This window comes from Copadichromis virginalis, linkage group LG23 (genome assembly GCF_057382275.1).
Source record: "Copadichromis virginalis isolate Kocher_CV1m ecotype Utaka linkage group LG23, C_Virginalis_male_GT1.1, whole genome shotgun sequence".
Taxonomy (NCBI): Eukaryota; Metazoa; Chordata; class Actinopteri; order Cichliformes; family Cichlidae; genus Copadichromis; species Copadichromis virginalis.
In genome coordinates this window covers 7,486,173-7,504,671 of record NC_140639.1, presented here as the reverse complement: position 1 = coordinate 7,504,671, position 18,499 = coordinate 7,486,173, and the positions used below count along the sequence as shown (strand labels likewise).

The 18,499-nt window shown below is 39.6% G+C and overlaps 4 protein-coding genes across 7 annotated transcripts in view; 2 read left to right on the top strand and 2 right to left on the bottom strand.

Annotated features, from left to right (window-relative positions):
• Positions 1–6,670, bottom strand: part of suco (SUN domain containing ossification factor) — a 42,283-nt gene extending 35,613 nt beyond the window's left edge. For all 3 annotated transcript variants that reach the window (XM_085449434.1, XM_085449435.1, XM_085449436.1), the window contains exon 1: positions 6,391–6,670. In XM_085449434.1, the coding sequence (XP_085305560.1) occupies positions 6,391–6,443 (53 nt within the window). In that variant the 5' untranslated portion in view covers positions 6,444–6,670. The remainder of the gene's footprint in view (positions 1–6,390) is intronic.
• A 1,016-nt stretch (positions 6,671–7,686) lies between these two features.
• Positions 7,687–11,910, top strand: tmed5 (transmembrane p24 trafficking protein 5). Its single transcript, XM_085448386.1, has 4 exons — positions 7,687–7,995; positions 8,973–9,070; positions 9,158–9,338; positions 9,962–11,910. The coding sequence occupies exons 1-4, from the start codon at positions 7,795–7,797 to the stop codon at positions 10,178–10,180; spliced, it is 699 nt and encodes a 232-aa protein (XP_085304512.1). The 5' UTR covers positions 7,687–7,794; the 3' UTR covers positions 10,181–11,910.
• LOC146680188 (uncharacterized) lies at positions 9,192–18,180 on the bottom strand. Of its 2 annotated transcripts, XR_014917941.1 has the most exons (8): positions 17,949–18,180; positions 13,780–13,859; positions 13,539–13,650; positions 13,315–13,379; positions 13,109–13,205; positions 11,352–11,488; positions 9,489–9,573; positions 9,192–9,323 (listed from the first exon to the last, which is right to left on the bottom strand). XR_014917941.1 is itself a non-coding variant. In XM_085448387.1 (6 exons), exons 1-6 carry the CDS (start codon positions 18,024–18,026, stop codon positions 11,405–11,407), a joined length of 516 nt encoding a protein of 171 aa, XP_085304513.1. In that variant the 5' UTR covers positions 18,027–18,180; the 3' UTR covers positions 10,593–11,404. The 2 variants fall into 2 exon arrangements, 1 of the variants encoding a protein (XP_085304513.1); XM_085448387.1 differs by lacking the exons at positions 9,192–9,323; positions 9,489–9,573 and having other exon boundaries at positions 10,593–11,488.
• On the top strand, positions 14,804–17,741 carry pigc (phosphatidylinositol glycan anchor biosynthesis, class C). The gene is made up of 3 exons (XM_085448385.1): positions 14,804–14,905; positions 15,535–15,766; positions 15,860–17,741. The coding sequence occupies exons 2-3, from the start codon at positions 15,539–15,541 to the stop codon at positions 16,514–16,516; spliced, it is 885 nt and encodes a 294-aa protein (XP_085304511.1). The 5' UTR covers positions 14,804–14,905; positions 15,535–15,538; the 3' UTR covers positions 16,517–17,741.
• Positions 18,181–18,499: the final 319 nt, after the last annotated feature.

Sequence of the window (18,499 nt, the reverse complement as noted above, 5' to 3'; positions counted from 1 at the left end):
ATTCAAGTGTAAAGCAAATAAATAAAGAGATGGTGATGGGCATAGATTCATCCAGATGATTGCAGACAGGGACAACAGAGATCCAACCAGGTGGCTTTGTGCACCTCAGGAGACCTGCATAGAAGCCATGGGGAGCACAAGAGAGCCAGCAAGTATCAGACACTCATGTCACAGAAAGCAGATCAGGTTAGAGACCACTGGAGCTTTGGAGACAACAATCAGGTGAAGGCAACCGTTAATGGACAGGTTTACCTAGATCTCACAGACCTTGTTGATTAAAAGGTTCTCTTTCCAGGCATGTTGGCTTGATCTTAAAGGAGAATCAAAACTGCTGTAAATGAAAGGGCTGCACATAACTTTTAACACAAGACAAGACCAACGTAAAAAACAGGGGTAAAGTCTTAATGCAGATTGCAACTGATGTGGACATTTGGGTTTTAACATGCAGCAACTCTGGGTAATGGCTAGAAAAGTTCAGGGCAGTTTTATATAAACCACATCAGACCATTTTGTCTAGCACTGCCTTGGTGGCACACTTCACAGTTGTTGACTGCTAAAAGAAAAAGTGGCAGCAGAAAGCATTAGCATACAGAGGGGTATGCAGCTGGGACATGAGAAGGCTAGAAAGCAAGAGAGTTTTATGTGCTCATCAGGCTCCATGGCCAGTGGGCAGGAACAAAGGCATGTGCTTTAGTGCCAGTCCAGCTCTGTCTCCTCACATAAAAACTAAAGCAACCAGCCCGCAGGGCAAGACCTTGGTTCAACAACAACAACACAAATTTGGACTGTGTTACTCAGCTTCTATTCTCTGGGCTTGCAGTAGAGACAAGCAGAGACAAAGTGAGATTACCTACAGCTTCCAAAAATCATGCATTCAAGCTGCGCATTTTGGCTGTGAAAAACAAACGCATTTTAAAATGATCAGTTTAAAAACAAATTCAGAAAGCAATTTATTTTATTCAATACTGACTGAAATAAACAATGATCGAGCTAAACTTCCTGGCTCTGTCCTGTTTTTGTGAAAAACAGAAGCAAGAGATGGATTGTGTAAAAGGTTTGGATTAAACTCAAGAGAAAAGGCTGCGAACAATAGTGCCTGGGTTTGGTTTGTAACATGAAAAGGATGACTCCAGATTTTTCTGGCTTTTAGGTCAAATGTCATGTTTGCTGTGATTTATTTATTTATTCCCCCTCTTTAGAAACCTGTTCAGTTACATACCTCAACGTTTTAAAATCCAGCATTTGAAATCAATAGGACCTTAGCTGAGATAAACTGCCTTTTCACTCAAAAATTAAGTGAAGGGTAAGATAACAAGTTAATGGAAGCAATGAGCAGGTCTCCAGTTGGCATATTTCATGATGGAATCCCTTATGTTACAAAACAAATCTATTACTTATATATATTCCTTCTTCCTACATGCATAGATTTAGCAAGTTTTGTTTTTATGTTTAAACTCAGTCATTAAAGACAGTGTAAATAGCTTACCATAAACCCCCAAATTACTGTACCAAATAGTCAGTGAGCAGGCGCAGGCAGTAGCAATGTTTGTATACACTCAACCTAGAGTCCAACTTCTATAAAGAAGAAAAAAAACAAAATAGCACACCACTATGTAAACTTATAACCCTTAAAAGCATCTTTGCAGACCATTCTTTTTCTATTATGCAAGTTGCGTTCACATGGACAGATGAGCAGGTAACACATGTATGAGCTTATGACATTGTGCTACATTCTTTGAATCACAGACGCATCACAGTACAGCCACAAGCCAGCTGATGAAATGAGAAGCTGCGAGGGGGTGAGCTACGAGAACGCCCAGTAAGCATTATCGTCTTCTTTCAAGGCCTCCTTTGTAACCTTCCGATTTACGGTCCAACCAGCCTCCCATTTCCCAGCTGAAACAGCCAAAGCACACAAAGTTTTCACTGTGACATTTACTTACAGTTCCCAGTATGGGTGCTCCGTGAGTGTGTACTCATGGTGCATGTGGGGAACATAAGGAGGACTGTATTATGTAACAACTACCCCCACCAAAAAGGAACTTTTACAATGTGGGCAGAACACAGTTCTTATAACAAGAATGTCCACAAGCTATATCCTGACTTCCTTCTTTGTAAGGCACTCAGAATCCCTAACAGCAAAATTTGACAGAAACTGGAGCTCACAGTGAAGAAATATGTTTTTTGTACAAACGCTCTATTAAACTTATTTCCACTTCTTTCATTTTGTTCTAGTAGCACAATACTGTATGAAAGTGCTCCAAGTAATCCTCATTAATCTTTTACTGGGCATTGGTGAAGCCCCTCAGTTTACCCACTATCCGAAACAAGCAATTTTAGCACCTCTCATTTTAAGAACACATTACACAAAAGCCAAATTCCTTCTGATTGGACGCTTCTTGAAAACACAAGGTACGAGCATCAGGTGGGTGAGATTGCAAGTTGCATTTGCTAAACGTCAGTAAATCCTCACTTTTTAACTTTGTAAAGTTAAAGCCTGAATCGGAGCATTCAGAGCAGTCTGAAGCCTGACACTCTGTCTCTTTCAGCTTATATAGAGTGAAAAGAAAATGATCTCATCTTATATTTGTTGAACTACTGCTCATTGTGAGCCGTCTATTAGGTTTTCTTCCTAGCAAAATATTTGCACTGCAAAACACAGCCTCACCCTCAGAGTTGCTCAAGGACTGGAGCTGTGAATTGGGATTCACTAGAAGCAGAAGGTAACTTAAAACCCACACAGTCCTCACTCTACAGGTGATTTAGGAAAGTAAACGGGTTGGTCTTGCATGTGTTCTCCTTCTAGGTTAGCACCAAAGCAAATGAACAAACACGTCTTTTGGCATCACAAGCAGATGCAAATAAAACGCCAAAGCACCCTAAAGCAATTTTAACTGCACTAATATAATGACATATAAAAGTCCAAGTTAACAGCACAATTAAAAAATAAATAAATAAATAAAAAAAAAAAAATCATAAAAAAAAAAATCATAAAGGTCAGTAGATTAAAATTCAACACGATCAGCACACAGCCCAATTTAAATGAACATGTTCAAAAACTTTGTATGTTTTGCTGATTTTGTTAACAACTGGATGATTAACAATATCTACACTCTAATGGAATATAATAGAAAACCCCCAACTGATCACTTGGTTGCAGAGGTATCTCTTAAGTACTAATCAGGTTATATAATAATTATCTTTCTATGCCATCCTTCAGAAGGACAGAATGAGATGGTGACAATATATGCAGTAAAGGGCGTTGAGTACACACCCCAAAAATTAAATAAAGAAAACCTTTTGTGGATCTCGGGTAATTTTCTAGAATATACAACTAAGAGAAAGATGCCAATTGTCTAACAGAAAGTCAAACAAGTTCTAACAGTTTCTAACCTGGAATAATTTAATTGTGCTGTTAACTTGGACTTTTATATGTCATTATATTAGTGCAGTTAAAATTGCTTTAGGGTGCTTTGGCGTTTTATTTGCATCTGCTTGTGATGCCAAAAGACGTGTTTGTTCATTTGCTTTGGTGCTAACCTAGAAGGAGAACACATGCAAGACCAACCCGTTTACTTTCCTAAATCACCTGTAGAGTGAGGACTGTGTGGGTTTTAAGTTACCTTCTGCTTCTAATGAATCCCAATTCACAGCTTACCAAATTTCCCAGAGGAACCCACCCGAGGGATTAATAAAGTTTTATCTTATCTCTCTCTTATCTTAAATGCTGAACCACCAGACTCAGACAACATTTCTGCGCTAAAGTTAGCATCTAAATAAGAAGAAAATACATATCTGGTAAGCTATCATTACAGATAATCATCCTGGAAATATGCAGTTTCATGCAAACGGTGTCAAGAACACACACACACACACACACACACACACACACACACACACACCCCTCCCCTCCCCTCAATGCTGATGTCAACAGTCTGAGCTAGCTTATTGTGGGCACAGTAAGATCCCTTTTGCTGACCACACGTGAAGGGGCAGCATGACACATGCAGAACACTTTGTTGTGCTTCTCTGAGTACTGCAGCATAGAGATGTACTGCCAAGCAGCTTTAAAACACCCTATAAAAACAGGCAACAATTCAACCACAAACACACACGCAAAGAAATAAAATAAAAGCATAGATTTTGATCCATAAAAGAACAACAAAAACAGCATCAGGCTAGGTCATTTGAAGCAGGACAAGCAGAGTTATTAAAAGCATCAGGTCAATGATCATGACACACCTACCCATAGACACTTGTTACCAGCAATCTAATACAGAGCCCCCTTTTCAAAGCCTAAAAATCACAGCTGCCTTGGAGACCATCGGATTACTGCAAGGATCACATTCCCCATTTCTTTGCTCCTACCCAGACGTGTGAGAGTTGGCAAGGAGGAGTGAGAAGCTGCACGCTAAAAAGGGTTTGCATTACTAATGAAGTTTGTACGTGTAGCAGCATTGTCATTAGTTTGTGGGAAAGTGGAAAAAGGGCCCATTAATATAGGCAAGCAGACACTTGACTTGCAAGCAGCAGGCCTGCTGGAATAGTTAGCTTCCTTGCTATATAATATGTTGGGTCTTTACAAAAGAATATAAAGTGTGCTTAAAATGACTAAATTAGGAATTTATAAATAACAATTCATCATCAAATCAAATCTTATTTGTGTAATAGCTATGAAGTACCAGGTTTGCAATCCAATAACAGCTCTTGTTTGCTTGTGCCAATATGCAACTCTTTTTCAAAATATGCAACCCTATGAAGGAGCTACAGTACACTAAGTGCTGGAGTGCAAGTTTTACTTATTCATGAAGACATTATATAAGACGAATGCCTGACATGATCCATAAAACATGACTACTAAAATTCAGTGCTTTAAGGAAATAAGGACAAACATGCTTCCTTTAACACTATAGTCAACAGTGTGAATCAAATAACCATTACAGGAAAGCAACCAGAACCATTGCTGGATCTTGGAACACAAATATTAGGTGATTATTTCCTGGAAACGTACTACACACTTTAAGTAACGTGAAATTTTCTTGTACAGCTTGGGAGTTTTAAATTTCCGCCTCTACCCCAAGGGAGGCCTACGCCACACACCATGTCTCTCGGCTGTCTTGGGAACACCTCAGTATCCCCCAGGAAAAGTTAAAAGCTGTGCTATACCCACAACCTGAGCACCGATAAGCCAAAGAAAACGGATGGGTGGATTTTCACGTACATCAAATGTGTCTTTATTTATTTATTTATTTTTTAGGTTATTTAGTCTCCTAAAGAGCAAACTAATCTACATTCTCAAATAAAGTGAGACTGACATATTTATCACAAAGAAATTACCAGAATGGCAGAGAAAGCTGGACAGCTACCTGCTTCTGAGTCACCAATCTGGATAAAGGTGGCACTTTAGCCAGACTGCTAATCCCATTCCACAAACCCTGCGTACTGTTACCTGCTGCATGCCTCCGAGATTAATACAACTCATGAATTTGTTTAATCTACCAGACCTCTGTGCGCACATACTTTGGAGAACAACTATCATTTTTAGGAGGGGAACTTATTTACCAGAATGTAATAACAGATCTCCAATATGTCGCTGTTAAATCTATGTTAAGTATGTAGAAGTTCAGTGATTTTACAATGATTTTACAATAAGCTAGCTCTTGTGAGTATGGTTTTCTCTGTACAATATACAAAGACACATTGAAGTTTTATAACTGTAGTAACTTATAAATCATTGGACAAACAATGGTAGCATTTCCTTGATTTAGCTGCTTTTTTGTTTCATATGACAACATACATGTCATCTCGAGTTTTTATGAGCCGGTCAGACTGACTGGTCGATTTCAGGATAGCAGTTGATGCCCTTATGGATTTGGCATTGGAAAATAAACAGTCATGAAATATAGTTTAAATCAAGGGGAGATGGACTGAATATTTTTAGCATTTCAAAGTTTAGAGATAAAGAGTTTAGTTGGTCGCCTCCAGCTTGCCTTGGTGGTCACTGATGTTACCTGACAAGTAGCCCGACTTCACTGGTTTTTAGGTTAGCTAGCTATGCCGCTAGTCAACAGCTGGCTACCAAACCTTCTGACATAATTTAAGTCATTTAATAAATAAAGCTTATCAGTAAGTTGGGTACAAACAAAACAATTTCAGAGCTGTTCTTAGGATAAGAAAGTCCAGAAAACGCCACAGATTGTAACACGTTGTTAATGTTAGCTGTGTAGCAGGGGCATTGATGACTGACGGATATTATGCGGCAGAAGACACCAAGCAAAGCTACGTGGGGACGAGCATCACAAAGCCTGCTCCACCTATTGTTAGGACTGTGTTTTGCCTGACATGTTGATTATAGTGAGGATGTAGAATTAGATGTCGATGAAAGCTTACCAGCACAGGAGAGCTACAATGAGGCACACCAACAAAACGCGCAGTCTCTTCATTATCTTCCCGCGGGGACCAACATCCTCGCTCCTTGGGGTTTTTCTCCTAATGGATCACGGCTACACAACACACCGAAGAGAATCTTTAAGTACCTGTGTTAATTTAAACATGAAAAACAGCAAAACCCACACTTGAGGGGGTGCTATTTTTCATTATGCGGACCAGCTGTCCGCCTCCTTTTAGGCTCCTGTGGCCACTGCTGTTGACGAGTAGCTGGATCTCGCTATGTTCAACCCCCGCTGAAAAATCTAACCAATCAAATAAGCGTTGAGAATTCGTAGCCCAATGAAAAGGCGTTTAGCGACACTAGTTTAATTTGAAAGCCCCACCCCTTTCGATTGAGGATGAGTTGGTAGCTGTGGAGCAGGACGCGTCACCTATTTCTTGATAAGCAAATCACTTAAGCATGCAATAGTTAAAGTTATTGCTCAACTGTGAAATGTGTCGACGTGAATATATAGTCCTAGCACTTTTTAAAAAAATGTAAATTAACTTACATTCATTCAAATATGAGGTGTATGAATGAGGGTGAGTGAAAGAATTTGTACACTGTATACTTCCTTCTTCACCACTGGAAAACACCTTCAAGTAGTTAAACCCATAAATATTTTTAAATCCTGGAAAATGGTTATCGGTGTTTAATGAGAAATGGGCTAATTATTTTTTTCTGCCGACATAATTTTTTATATTTATTATATATCATATAATGGGACATTATCTTAACTGTAATCTTATCCGTTTCTATTGTATTTTTAGACTATAAAGAAACAAGAGAACAAAAATATCTGGTTCGTTAAAAACACATTTTACACTTTTGCATGCTATTAGTCACGTTCCTACTTTAGATTTTGTTTAAACTCTGCTTTTAACAAGTTAACACTTCGTCACTTACACGTTTGTGGAAAACAAAAAGATCAAAACAAATACAAGTCTTGGTTTATTTCATTTACCACATAAAACACATTTAAAGTAGGGTGGTTTTCTACGTACGCTCATACCGCATGGAACAATAGGACTACAAATCCCAAAGTGCAATTCCATTGAGGCCCTGAATAATTTGCCTGACTTTTTTAAAATTGTGTGTGGTTTATTTCACATACTTAATAAATACAAAAAAGTACATACACCAGATGCTTGGATCAACAGTGAAATAAAAAGGTTTTTTTTTTTAGCAAATTATAAAACACATTTTTTAATTTTTATTTCGGCGGGGTCCTAAGCTGTCGCCAATCTTCAGAACATTTCAACTAGAAGTCAACTTCGGGCGAAGGTAGCTAACAGCCGCTGACTGACTAGCACTGTGGCCGGCCTCTTTAATCACATTTCTGGGTCTTTGGGACTTTTAGGGTCATGGCTTTGACCATGAAGATGGTCCGGCTATTTTTGTGTGTCCTGTCCGTGTTTGTCTCACTGGTCTCGGAGAGGTTAGTGGTGCTGGCTGCCTTCTCTCAGTCTCTTGACAGCGACTTCACGTTCACTCTGCCCGCCGGTCGAAAGGAGTGCTTCTACCAGACCATGAAGAATGATGCCTCACTGGAGATTGAATATCAGGTCATAAAGCCTCATAAAATAGGGATGTTGTTTTGGGGTTTGTATGGGGTTAGCTGGTCAACCCAAAACTTCACACTGCTATCTGCCAAATCAAATCAGCGTTGACATATTACACTTGTGAAACCTGTTGATTAGATCTTTAGTTGTGGTACTTATTCCAATAATGGAATATAATTAAGGCAATTTAGCCAGGTACACGTTTAAGGTATTTATGCTTTCTATATCTAACTAATGTTCTACTTTTATTTCGAAGTGTTTTACTGGTAGCTATTTGCTTTACAGCTTTTATTTGACTAATGATTATTTTATCAGTTAAGCTACCGAGCAGTCCATACAAGTAAAGGCGTAGAGATATAAAAATAATCATTTTACTGGGTGCCAGAAATTCTAAAGGTATTTCTCAGTATTATATTCGCAATGTTCAGAAAATAGTTGAATTTTAAAAAGAGCTCAAATGGAGTCCACTTAAACCAGATACAGCAGTAAAACTTAACTGTTACATTAAAATTTGGGTGATGCTTTTAAAACTTTAAGTATAATGTAATGATTTCGATAGTAGCTATTTTTACTTGTAACGGAGTACATTTAAAAGTGTTGCATTTGTACTTTTACTTCAGTACAGGATGCGAATACTTTCTTCAGTTACATCATTCAAACCACATGCAGCCTACACTCGTTTACTACTGTTTTAAATCCAGAGCAAAAGAAGCAACAAGTAAATTGGTTCACACCTTGATTTTCATATTGTTGGGAACCTGTTTTGCAGGTCAGTGTGCAGGTTACGCAGAGAATCGGAATCTATTCTTCCTGTGTGACGTCACAGAGTTTTAATTTGTTATTTAGCTGCATAAATGTCAGACTCCTTACAAAAAAAACAATATTCCTGACATCTCATGTGTTAAAACAAGCATTAGTAAGCCACAACAGATGTGAATTTCTCAGGGGTTGAGGGCTGATATGAATGCTTCCATCCGCAGGTGTTAGATGGTGCAGGCCTTGATGTAGACTTCACTGTCTTCTCTCCATCGGGCCAAATGCTATTCAGTGACTACCACAAGTCTGATGGTGTCCACACGTAAGTAGCTCCGATCTTCTATTTAAAAACTGACATTAATAACTCAGGTGTTTGGGGGAAGATCTTACTGCTTGTGCTTTCTTCCAGCATAGACACTGAGGAGGGAGACTACATGTTCTGCTTTGACAACACGTTCAGCTCAGTCTCTGAGAAGCTCATCTTCTTCGAGTTGATCCTGGACAACATGGATACAGATGAAGACCCAGATGACTGGAAGGAGTACGTCCAGGGAACAGACATCCTGGACATGAAGCTGGAAGACATTATGGTGAGAGTTGGTCTTGTTTGAATAAATTCAACACATTCCAAACCTGTCGTTTTAATAGATTTGAATGTGTGAGCTTTAAACCTTAATAGCACTGATAGATGGTAGGTGGTTAAATTAGATTCAGAGTGTGTTGGTTTTATTCCCACTTGCATTTTTAGACTTTGTCCCTCTGTTGCCTGAGATATTTCAGAGGATCATCCAGGATGACACGGGGGGTGCAAAGTGACCGAACACACTGCCAACAAAATAGCACATAATCCATCACCAACATGTAAAGTTACACGAAGTGTGTCACAAGAAAGGACAATGTCATGAACTCTCACCTACTGGCTGAGGGCGGCCAATTGTTTCAGCTTGCACCACTCATTTGCTAAAAATAGCCTAAATTTGTGGCATAAGTCACATAGCCTTGTCATCTTGGTAAGAGGTAGGAAATTTGTCCCCCAGCTGTTGAGGAAGTAGTTTTTTCAAGGAGGAAGGAACACCATTTCAGACTCACTCTGATTACCTGCTTTGTTTTTGTTTAACATTGGTCAAGTAAAATTTACATAAAGAGTACAGTGGATCTATTAGCTTTCTTCTCAGATTCCCTCAGTATGACCTGCTTCTCTCCTCTCCTTCAGGACACCATCAACAATGTGAAGGCTCGGCTGGGAAAAAGCTCTCAGATCCAGACGCTTCTGCGAGCGTTCGAGGCTCGTGACCGAAACATCCAGGAGAGTAACTTTGAAAGGGTGAACTTTTGGTCAGTGGTCAATCTCATTGCTATGGTTCTGGTCTCGGGGGTTCAGGTCTACCTAGTCCGCTCGCTGTTTGAAGATAAACGGAAAATTCGAACATAACACAACCTGAAATGGAGTGAAACAGAGAGACTGACACAGTTGCCCACAAAAACCTTATGGATTTTTTCAGCTGATTTCCCCTTTTGTGACTTTTAATCAAGGATATTATATATATATATATGCACACTTACACACACAATGATAAAGAGCCAATTTACCACAGTTGTTGCTCTGGTCTTTTAAGTCGTTGCAGCTTGAAGGAAACCCCAGGTTTGGAAAAACTTATGACTCTCAACTTTACATACAACCTAGCTCTGTCTTTCTTGAAAAAACATGCATCTTGTTTGATAGGTCCCCCCAACTGCTGTAATTCATCAGTGATAGAAGCACATTTACAATGCAACTATTTTTCTAATGGAGCCAGGCCAAATGCAAAAATGTCTTCTTTTTTTCTTCCTTTTTTAAAAAAAAAATTAATTTCAACATAGGTTAAGCTAAACTAGATGAAGGAATGGTCTGGGGCCTGTTATTTCTGTCAGATAGGAGTGAGAGGTGCTGCCAGTCTGTTAGTGTGTCTTCCCCTTACAATAAGATGCCTTATTCATTTGGATTTCGCTCCCAGCCTTTTGCCTATTGGTGAGGCCTTTGAATACTTTTCTTATTGCCACAAATATTTATGTTGTTACAATTCAGCCACATATTCCCCTTCATGCCAATACTGAAAATACAGGGCTGCACTGCAATGCTGCTCTTTGGCACCCAAAAGACCGCAAGAGAAGGAAACGGGCCATCTCCAAATCTCTTTATAACTACTGCCCCACTCTCCTCTGCCATGATTTGTGGACTTGTGGCCTGAATGGCTGCCAGCCAGCGCCGCCGCTGTGAAGCCTGTCTGCTGCTGCTGGGTGTCTACTTACAGCCACCTACTGTGTGAAGATGTTGAGCCTGCCCGTCTCTCCTGTGACAGAAGTCTATTTCTATCTGAGTGACATCTGGAAGGTCATTGCCACTACTTCAATGCACTGGTTGGTTTAATATGCATAAACTATCCTTTGCCTTGTGGTTTTGTTTGTTTGTTTTTTTTGTTTTGTTTGTTTGTTTGTTTGTTTGTTTTCCTCTTTTCAACATACTTTTCCAGGTCCTTGCACTGCCTCAGATCCCACAGAACCCCATTTTGGCAAACAAAAATGGGTCCACAGTCTACACGGTTGGAATAACACCAGTTTGTTACCTGTTACTTGTATTGTATTAAACTGCTACTGCGGTTGTAGTTTTTATTGATGTTTATTCATCTCCACTGTGGAACCCTGGCTGCTCACTACCTTGGCTCGATGCTTCATGTTGCAGTCTTCTGATTTTTGCCTTGTGCTGTAAGGTGAAGATCATACAGTGAGTTTATGCCTTTGTGATTTACACTATCTTTTGTTAGAAGTGAATAAAACCAAACTGAGTAGACTAATTGGTTTACAGTTATAACATTTTGCCACACGGTATGTGCATATGTCAATCACAAATTCTTTGGATGCCTGTAATAATATTGGATGTCTGGTTGTGAGAAATGGTCATCATCTGCCTCAGTTTCAGTGCTTTTCCTTATTCTCATGTATGGTTGCTGTCACTGGTATTTACGTACTGTATGTCTGGATTCTAATAAGTGATGTATTGGTAATAAAAAATATTTTTTGATCAATTTTTAACATGCTTTCAGAATTCTACAAAAACAAAAGAACGTTTTTTTTTTTAAGTATTTCTATGTTACTGAGTAATAAAAGTTTGTGTCTACAGCTTCATTGTCTTTGAGAAATGTTTTCTGTCATAAAACAGCAGTGGGAGAAGAGGGAAAGTGGCATCATATTTATTTAGCTAATATCCTGCAGTTGAAAATTTCTGCAGATTAAACAGCTTCACCTTTTTTCTGACCTCTGCATTCTGTTGTTATATTCCCCCCCAAAGAGTGTGATACTGTGATTCAAATGTAGATTTAAAAACAGAAATTATCTTTGTCATCAATGCAAAGCCATTATATTCGATGCTCAAAGTGAGAAATTTTTATTTTTTTTGGTTAGCATATGCTAATGACAGTAACATCTTTCAAAAAAGGTGAGACAAGGGCAACATCTGGTGAAATGTTCCCACAGGTAATTAGGTTTATTAGTAATAGGGATGGGTATTTTTAAAAAAAAGAGCATCCCGTAGAGAAGTGTCAAGTGTTTCAATAGGCTTAGGAATACTTTGAAAAACTACTGCATGCAACCGTACAAGGTGTGCTGCCTCTCTTGGCCCAGGACATTTAAGAAAAAGAGATTTAAAAACGTAAGACTTCCTGGCTAAATGATAACTGAGCTGTTATCAAATCATTCAAAATTTTATTTGATCTTTTTCTTGGTTGGTGTATTCTTCAGGCTAAAGAAGACCATCTGGCTTAATCTCACTGTACTGTTAAAAATACCAGCATCTGTGACAGTATATAGGGGCGGTCATGCATACAGCAAGGACAACTTGTGCATCTGCTAAACAGATTTTGGCACACAACAAATGCTGCCATCTAGATGATGTCTGTTTCAGAGAAGGCTTCCTTAGGTCAGTAAGACAATGCAAACCATGTTCTGGCTGTATTATAGTAGCTACATGGCAACCAGCAGTCCAGACCAGTCACCAAAAAAAGAAAAATACAAATTTACAACAGTTTCGATAATTATGGAAGTTAAAATGCAACAAATCAACTTAATATTTATTTATATATATATTTAAAAAAAAAACAATTTAAGATTCTCACTTGGAGCATTTGATATGTTGTAAATATCATCTTTTTCCAAAGCATCCAAACCTTTTTTTGAAACAGCGTTATGAATAGACCTTCTTTTACAATCATTTCGACATGTTTGTGCATACAGTAACAAGCCTGGTTTTACTGCATATGAGCGGGGTGTATAAACCAGTTATGCAGATGCTTGTAGAATACCTAGGGTATCTGTAAGGATAATTTACCCTGCCGTGAAGCTGCTTGGCTTCTAACATGTCCTTCGTGGTGCGGTGGTGCAGAGATGTGATGATCAGACATTCTTGTAGTGTAGTAACACAGGCCCTTCCAAAGTACAGTGAATGTAACACGGTGGGAAGAAGCAGAATGAAAATGTTACTGCGACTTACTTGCTTTAGTCAATCCACAAAATATCACGTTTCATGATACTTACGGGCCTATCACACCCTGTATGCACGACCGGGTACTCATGGAAACACCGTTATGAAATGATTTCCTCTGTAAAGTCAAATATAGAACAGATGTGGCAAAGATTAAATCATAAAGTAATAATACAACAACATGAATTTAGTGGAAAGTGGAAGAGTAGAGAATGTAGAAACCTTGTTGGGAATTAAATGTTCTTTTCCAGGGTTTCTTTGTGTTGGCAGAATTTACCGTGGTGGTCGGCGTTTGTGGCTCCTTTGACCCCGAGCTGGAGCTGACATGACTGCTGGCTGCCTGAGCTGTTGTCAGGGAGACATGGGGCTGTGGTCTACACTTTGAGAAGCTGTTATTATCACGATACAGATGAGCGTATTGATTAATATCACAATCAACAAGACAAACAATTTTAAAATTGACATAAACTATTGCCACTCTAAGAATATTTTCCTAGAACTTTAAAATGCCTGATTACCTTTTTGAAGCCACTTCGGTCTGTGGGTTTGGTCTTATAACTTCAGCACAGAATGGGCTACGTATGTTCAGCACAGGCAACTTGCAAAAGAAAAAAAGGTACTGTCATAAAGTGGACAGACAGCGCCAATGTGCTTTTCAAACAAAGCACGGTTATTCACAGATACCAAAGTTGACTTTTGAATCCTGACATATTAAAAAAAAAATCAAAATCAAGGGGCATACCCTTTCAGACTGGTGAACGCAGATGAAATTCATACACAGATCTACAATTTCATTTTCAGCACAGGCGCGTGGCATGCTAACCACAGATTATTATATCAGATCGTAAGGTTCCCTGCAAAGATGCACTCACATTCATGAAGAGAGCAAGAGAAAACTATATCCAAACCCAGATTTCATATACGAACATTTATCATACTGTATACAATAGGCAATTCTAATGATGTTAGTACCAGTACACATGGGAGTAGAGGGAAACATTTAGCATGCAGACTTTCATGATGCCAATCTGGTATAAACAATTTTGTTAAAGAACTGAGTCAGGATATGTGGGGAAAGGTGGAAGAGGAGTTCTTACTTCCCTGAAATAAGTAGAAAGAGAAATCCCAGGTTGTGGGATGAGCTAAATCTCCACATTCCTAGCTCACTCCCAAATATGTTCAGTGGGCTGGCTGTGAATGTAAAATATCCAAGTAATAACTAGAAACAACCACTGAAGCAAATACTCACTTCAGAGGTTGATTAAATACCTGAGAGCAGAGGTAAATAAACTGTATTTATTCTTTACACCTTGCTTGATTATAATTTTTTTTTTCCTCATTTAGGTGGATCCATCATATTATTATTATTATTATTATTATTATTATTATTATTATTATTATTATTATATCGTACAATATATATAATAAGAGGTCTTGGACTGTATTAATGACATATAAAAATGTCAAGAAGAGTCTGACCAGCAGACAGTAGAGGGCAGCAGCACGCCAGTGTAGCTACTTCAGAGAGCGCCAGAAGAAGAAGAACAGAGTTCTCCAAGAGGTCGCTGCAGCTAAAGCGCTTTACTTCCGGGATACTGTCAGGATGAGATTGTAGCATCGGCGCTGAGTAAAACCATATTCCAGGTAGGTGGAAAACACCTAAGAAATATTTTTGTAGGTATTTCAGTTAACTCAGCACATTATTGTTTTTACACTCGTGCGTACCGGAGATGCGCGGGCTTATTGTCCCTTTTTTAAACCGGAAGAACCAGTAGTTTTATAATAGACAGACTCAGACTTGACAGCAAAGAAAACGCTTCAAATGTTGTTCAGATCCAACATTTGTTTGGCTAACAGAGCTGTGGGTGAACTACCTAAAAACAACATAATATTATATCAGCTTTAGAGCTTTTGAAGTCTTTTTATGAACCCAGAAAAGGACCCTGGTTGGCCTGCTACTTTAAGCCTTGTCTGTAAGGCTTAATATGTTTAGTAAAATAATGATAAATTTCCCTAGCCACTTTGAGTCAAGTCATGTCACAAAACGGTAGTAACTTTAACCAAAGGGCTTTCCAGTCGTGCAATATTCAGAAACATAATGTGTTTATAATGGGACATTACTGGGTAAGCAGTGCAAAAGACTACGAGGAAACCACAAATAATGAAAACCACATAACAAAGATTGCAGGTATGACAGATCATTTAAGTAGTGGATAAAACACCCCTGCTGGTCTCAAACTCTCCACCGTCTGTGTTTTGTGTGTTGAAATCAGGGTGATGGGGCCAGATGGTGCCCCAGGTCCAGCTGTGCCATGGCGTAAGGTGCTGTGGGAACGCCAGCCTTTTCCAGATAACTACGTAGACCAGCGGTTCTTGGAGGAGTTACGCAGGAACGAGGGCATCCGGCAGTACCGTTACTGGGCTGTAGTGAAGGAAGCTGGATTTGTAGGACAGCAGCTGTCTTGTGTGGCCATTTTTATCACCCTCTGGCTCTACATGGAGCAGGTACTGCTTTGGGTCCCCCCCCCCCAATCTTTGAAGCACAAAGTGTCTTTACCAAATGGAGCGGGTTATTAAAGAGCTCTACTTTCTTCACAGGGTCTGCTGCTGCCTGAGACGTTGCTGTGGTCCAGCCTCATCTGTGCCCTACTGGGTTATGGACTTCATCAAGCCTTGACATCTCGCGTTGAATCATGTGGTGAACCCCGCACTCATCTGGCCGATTTACAGAGTGCAGCCATTTTCCTTTCCTTCACCTTTGGCTTCTCGCCAGTTCTTAAGACACTAACAGAGTCTGTGAGTACAGACACTGTGTACGCCATGTCTGCTTTGATGCTGCTGGCCCATTTGGTGTCGTTTCCTTACGCCCAGCCATCGCCTCCTGGAAGCCTCTCTTTAAATGCAGCTCTGTTTGCCTCGGTGTGCCTAGCCTCTAGGTTACCCGGAGCTCTGCACACTTTCGCCATGCTAAGCTGCGCCCTGCTGGTGTTTGCTCTGTGGCCCTGCCTGCTGCAGACGCTGAGGGAGAATGCCCCTGGTCATTTTACTGGGGTGTGCATGGGAGTTTGCATTGGAGGGATAGTAGGTCTGGGGTCTCAGACGCTGGGTGGAGCTGTGCTCTTAACCCTGGCTTTAGCAAGTGTAACACTGCTCTGTCCTTTCCTGCTTGTCAGGCTGCAGAGGCACAAAGACAACATTCATGGACCCTGGGATGAGGCTGAGATTCGTGAGGACCTGAGCCGCTTCCTTCACTAATAAGCAGCCTAGCACAAGCAGCTCCTAAACAAACTGATATTAAAAGTGTAACTGAATTTTATATGAACCAATTCACTGTCATAGTGCTGGTTTCTTGGTGCTGTGCATGTAAAAGGACTAATTTTAACTGTTTTGTTTTTTTTATCACTGGTTCATGTATGATTGGAAAGCAATGACAAACTATTATTCTCTTCCAGGTAGTATGAGGATGGTTTTTAATGTTCAAGCTGCTACTGTTTTGTAATTTACCTCAGTTTGTGCGAAAGGTCTCAACTAATAATATGACTTGTTACAGGATGTTAATGGTTTGCAAATCTCTGTAAGAAAAAATGAAATCACATATAAAGGGCTGTAATTCCATTTTCCACAAATTATTTGTAAATATTAGAAGACTTTTAGGATTTCATTGTGTATTTTGGTAATGAGAGTATTTCTTCAGTGTTATTCAATACAATACTACAAGAAGCTGTTTTACCTGCTACACACTACAAGCTTAATATAAGACATAGCCGCAGTTTTTAGAGTTACCATGTCCCTTGTTCACAAGTCATCAGCACAGCAGGTTGTTCCTAGTGTTTGATTTGGCAGATTTTTACACCAGGTGTCATTCTTGATTTAAAAACCCTGGAAGGGATTTGTCTCCTTCCAGGGTTAAACCGGGTTGCGTTCACTTCAGCTACTACACAGTGGAGCTACACACCCCATATAATGATAACTTCATGAATCTTGTAAAATATGGTACTTTTTGGGGGGGGTCATGTTTCAGTTGTTATCAAACTTTCTGTCCTTTACTATTAAGGTGTTTTTAATAAAAAAAAAACACACATACACACAAAGGGACAATATGTTGTAACATTGTCGCTGTGTTGTGAATTTAAATATGGCCCGAAATATGAAATGTGTCATGAGCACTGAGGTAAGAAAATGTAGACGTTTTCTACAGTCAATGAAAAAGATGAGGGTCTTTCATGTCGCCTTCCGTTCAAATCCCAATCAGTGACGTCACATCCGATGAGCAACACCTGTTGACAAGGTGTTTTCGGTCGACAGAGAGCAACATGGCGGAAGTTTGCCTACCTAATTTAGTCAAACTTCCATTAAAAAAACCAAAAACAACTTTATGCTGATGACCTCCCAGTTTGCTCAGCACACAGTGTGAAACAGACCGGGGTTCCTCTGTTTATTTTTAATTTTTGGCTCAGATTAAAGAACAACTACATGGCGACACATTGTCTCCTCTTGCTTTTTGCTTTAATTGCAACATGTAAAAAACAAAAATTTGCTGTAGAAACTACACCAGAACTACTGCTATATGTTGTTTAGGAGCCTCTGGGTTAGCAGCTAATGACCAAATAAGTGAGCTATGACGGCATCAGCGGGCACTAGTGCAGCCGACCTGGCAACAATGCGCGGTGGTCGCTAGGTGTCATACCTTCACTTCTTTCTTTGTCCTGGTGCGACGTTTGACGGCGGGCTTTGCAGCTGGTTTTGACTGCAGTGTTGGCCCCATGGTCTGAACAGCGCAGCAGGTAAGATGTTCAGCCGAGCTGCTTGTAGCTGTGCGGCCTCCTTCGAAGAACTACAGTAGAGAGTGTGCCGTGGTAACAACGCGTCACAGGTTAAAATGTTTATGTTTAGTTTTTTTTCCTTCGTCTTCCAGTCGGAGTTTATTTACACACCAGTGAGAACGCATACACTTTACAAACACGCACACACACACACACACACCTACATATAAACGGGTATTATGAACATTATCTTCAAATTGGATTTGAAGACCATAGCTTTAGCTTTACAACTAAAATTATTTAACGACTTTACTGGAGACCACTGCAACCCCATAAGGTAATTTCTAAGGTTTTGAGTTAGCTGGTTTTAACACCTTGTAGGCCACTGAACCCCCCCCCCCCCCCCCAAAAAAAAATAAATAAATAAATAAAATAAATCAGCATAGGGTTCTGCTTACACTAATGCTGATCAAGT

Bases quoted from the DNA above. Each gene is read 5' to 3' on its own strand.
- LOC146680188 (XM_085448387.1), bottom strand. From the start codon at position 18,026: ATGGGGCCAACACTGCAGTCAAAACCAGCTGCAAAGCCCGCCGTCAAA. The intron at 13,651-13,779 runs GTAATCAGGCAT...TGATAATAACAG, and splicing joins ACCGAAGTGGCTTCAAAAAG to CTTCTCAAAGTGTAGACCAC. The intron at 13,206-13,314 runs GTAAGTATCATG...GTACTTTGGAAG, and splicing joins ATACAGGGTGTGATAGGCCC to GGCCTGTGTTACTACACTAC.
- tmed5 (XM_085448386.1), top strand. From the start codon at position 7,795: ATGGCTTTGACCATGAAGATGGTCCGGCTATTTTTGTGTGTCCTGTCC. The intron at 7,996-8,972 runs GTCATAAAGCCT...TTCCATCCGCAG, and splicing joins CACTGGAGATTGAATATCAG to GTGTTAGATGGTGCAGGCCT. The intron at 9,071-9,157 runs GTAAGTAGCTCC...GCTTTCTTCCAG, and splicing joins AAGTCTGATGGTGTCCACAC to CATAGACACTGAGGAGGGAG.
- pigc (XM_085448385.1), top strand. From the start codon at position 15,539: ATGGGGCCAGATGGTGCCCCAGGTCCAGCTGTGCCATGGCGTAAGGTG. The intron at 15,767-15,859 runs GTACTGCTTTGG...CTTTCTTCACAG, and splicing joins TCTGGCTCTACATGGAGCAG to GGTCTGCTGCTGCCTGAGAC.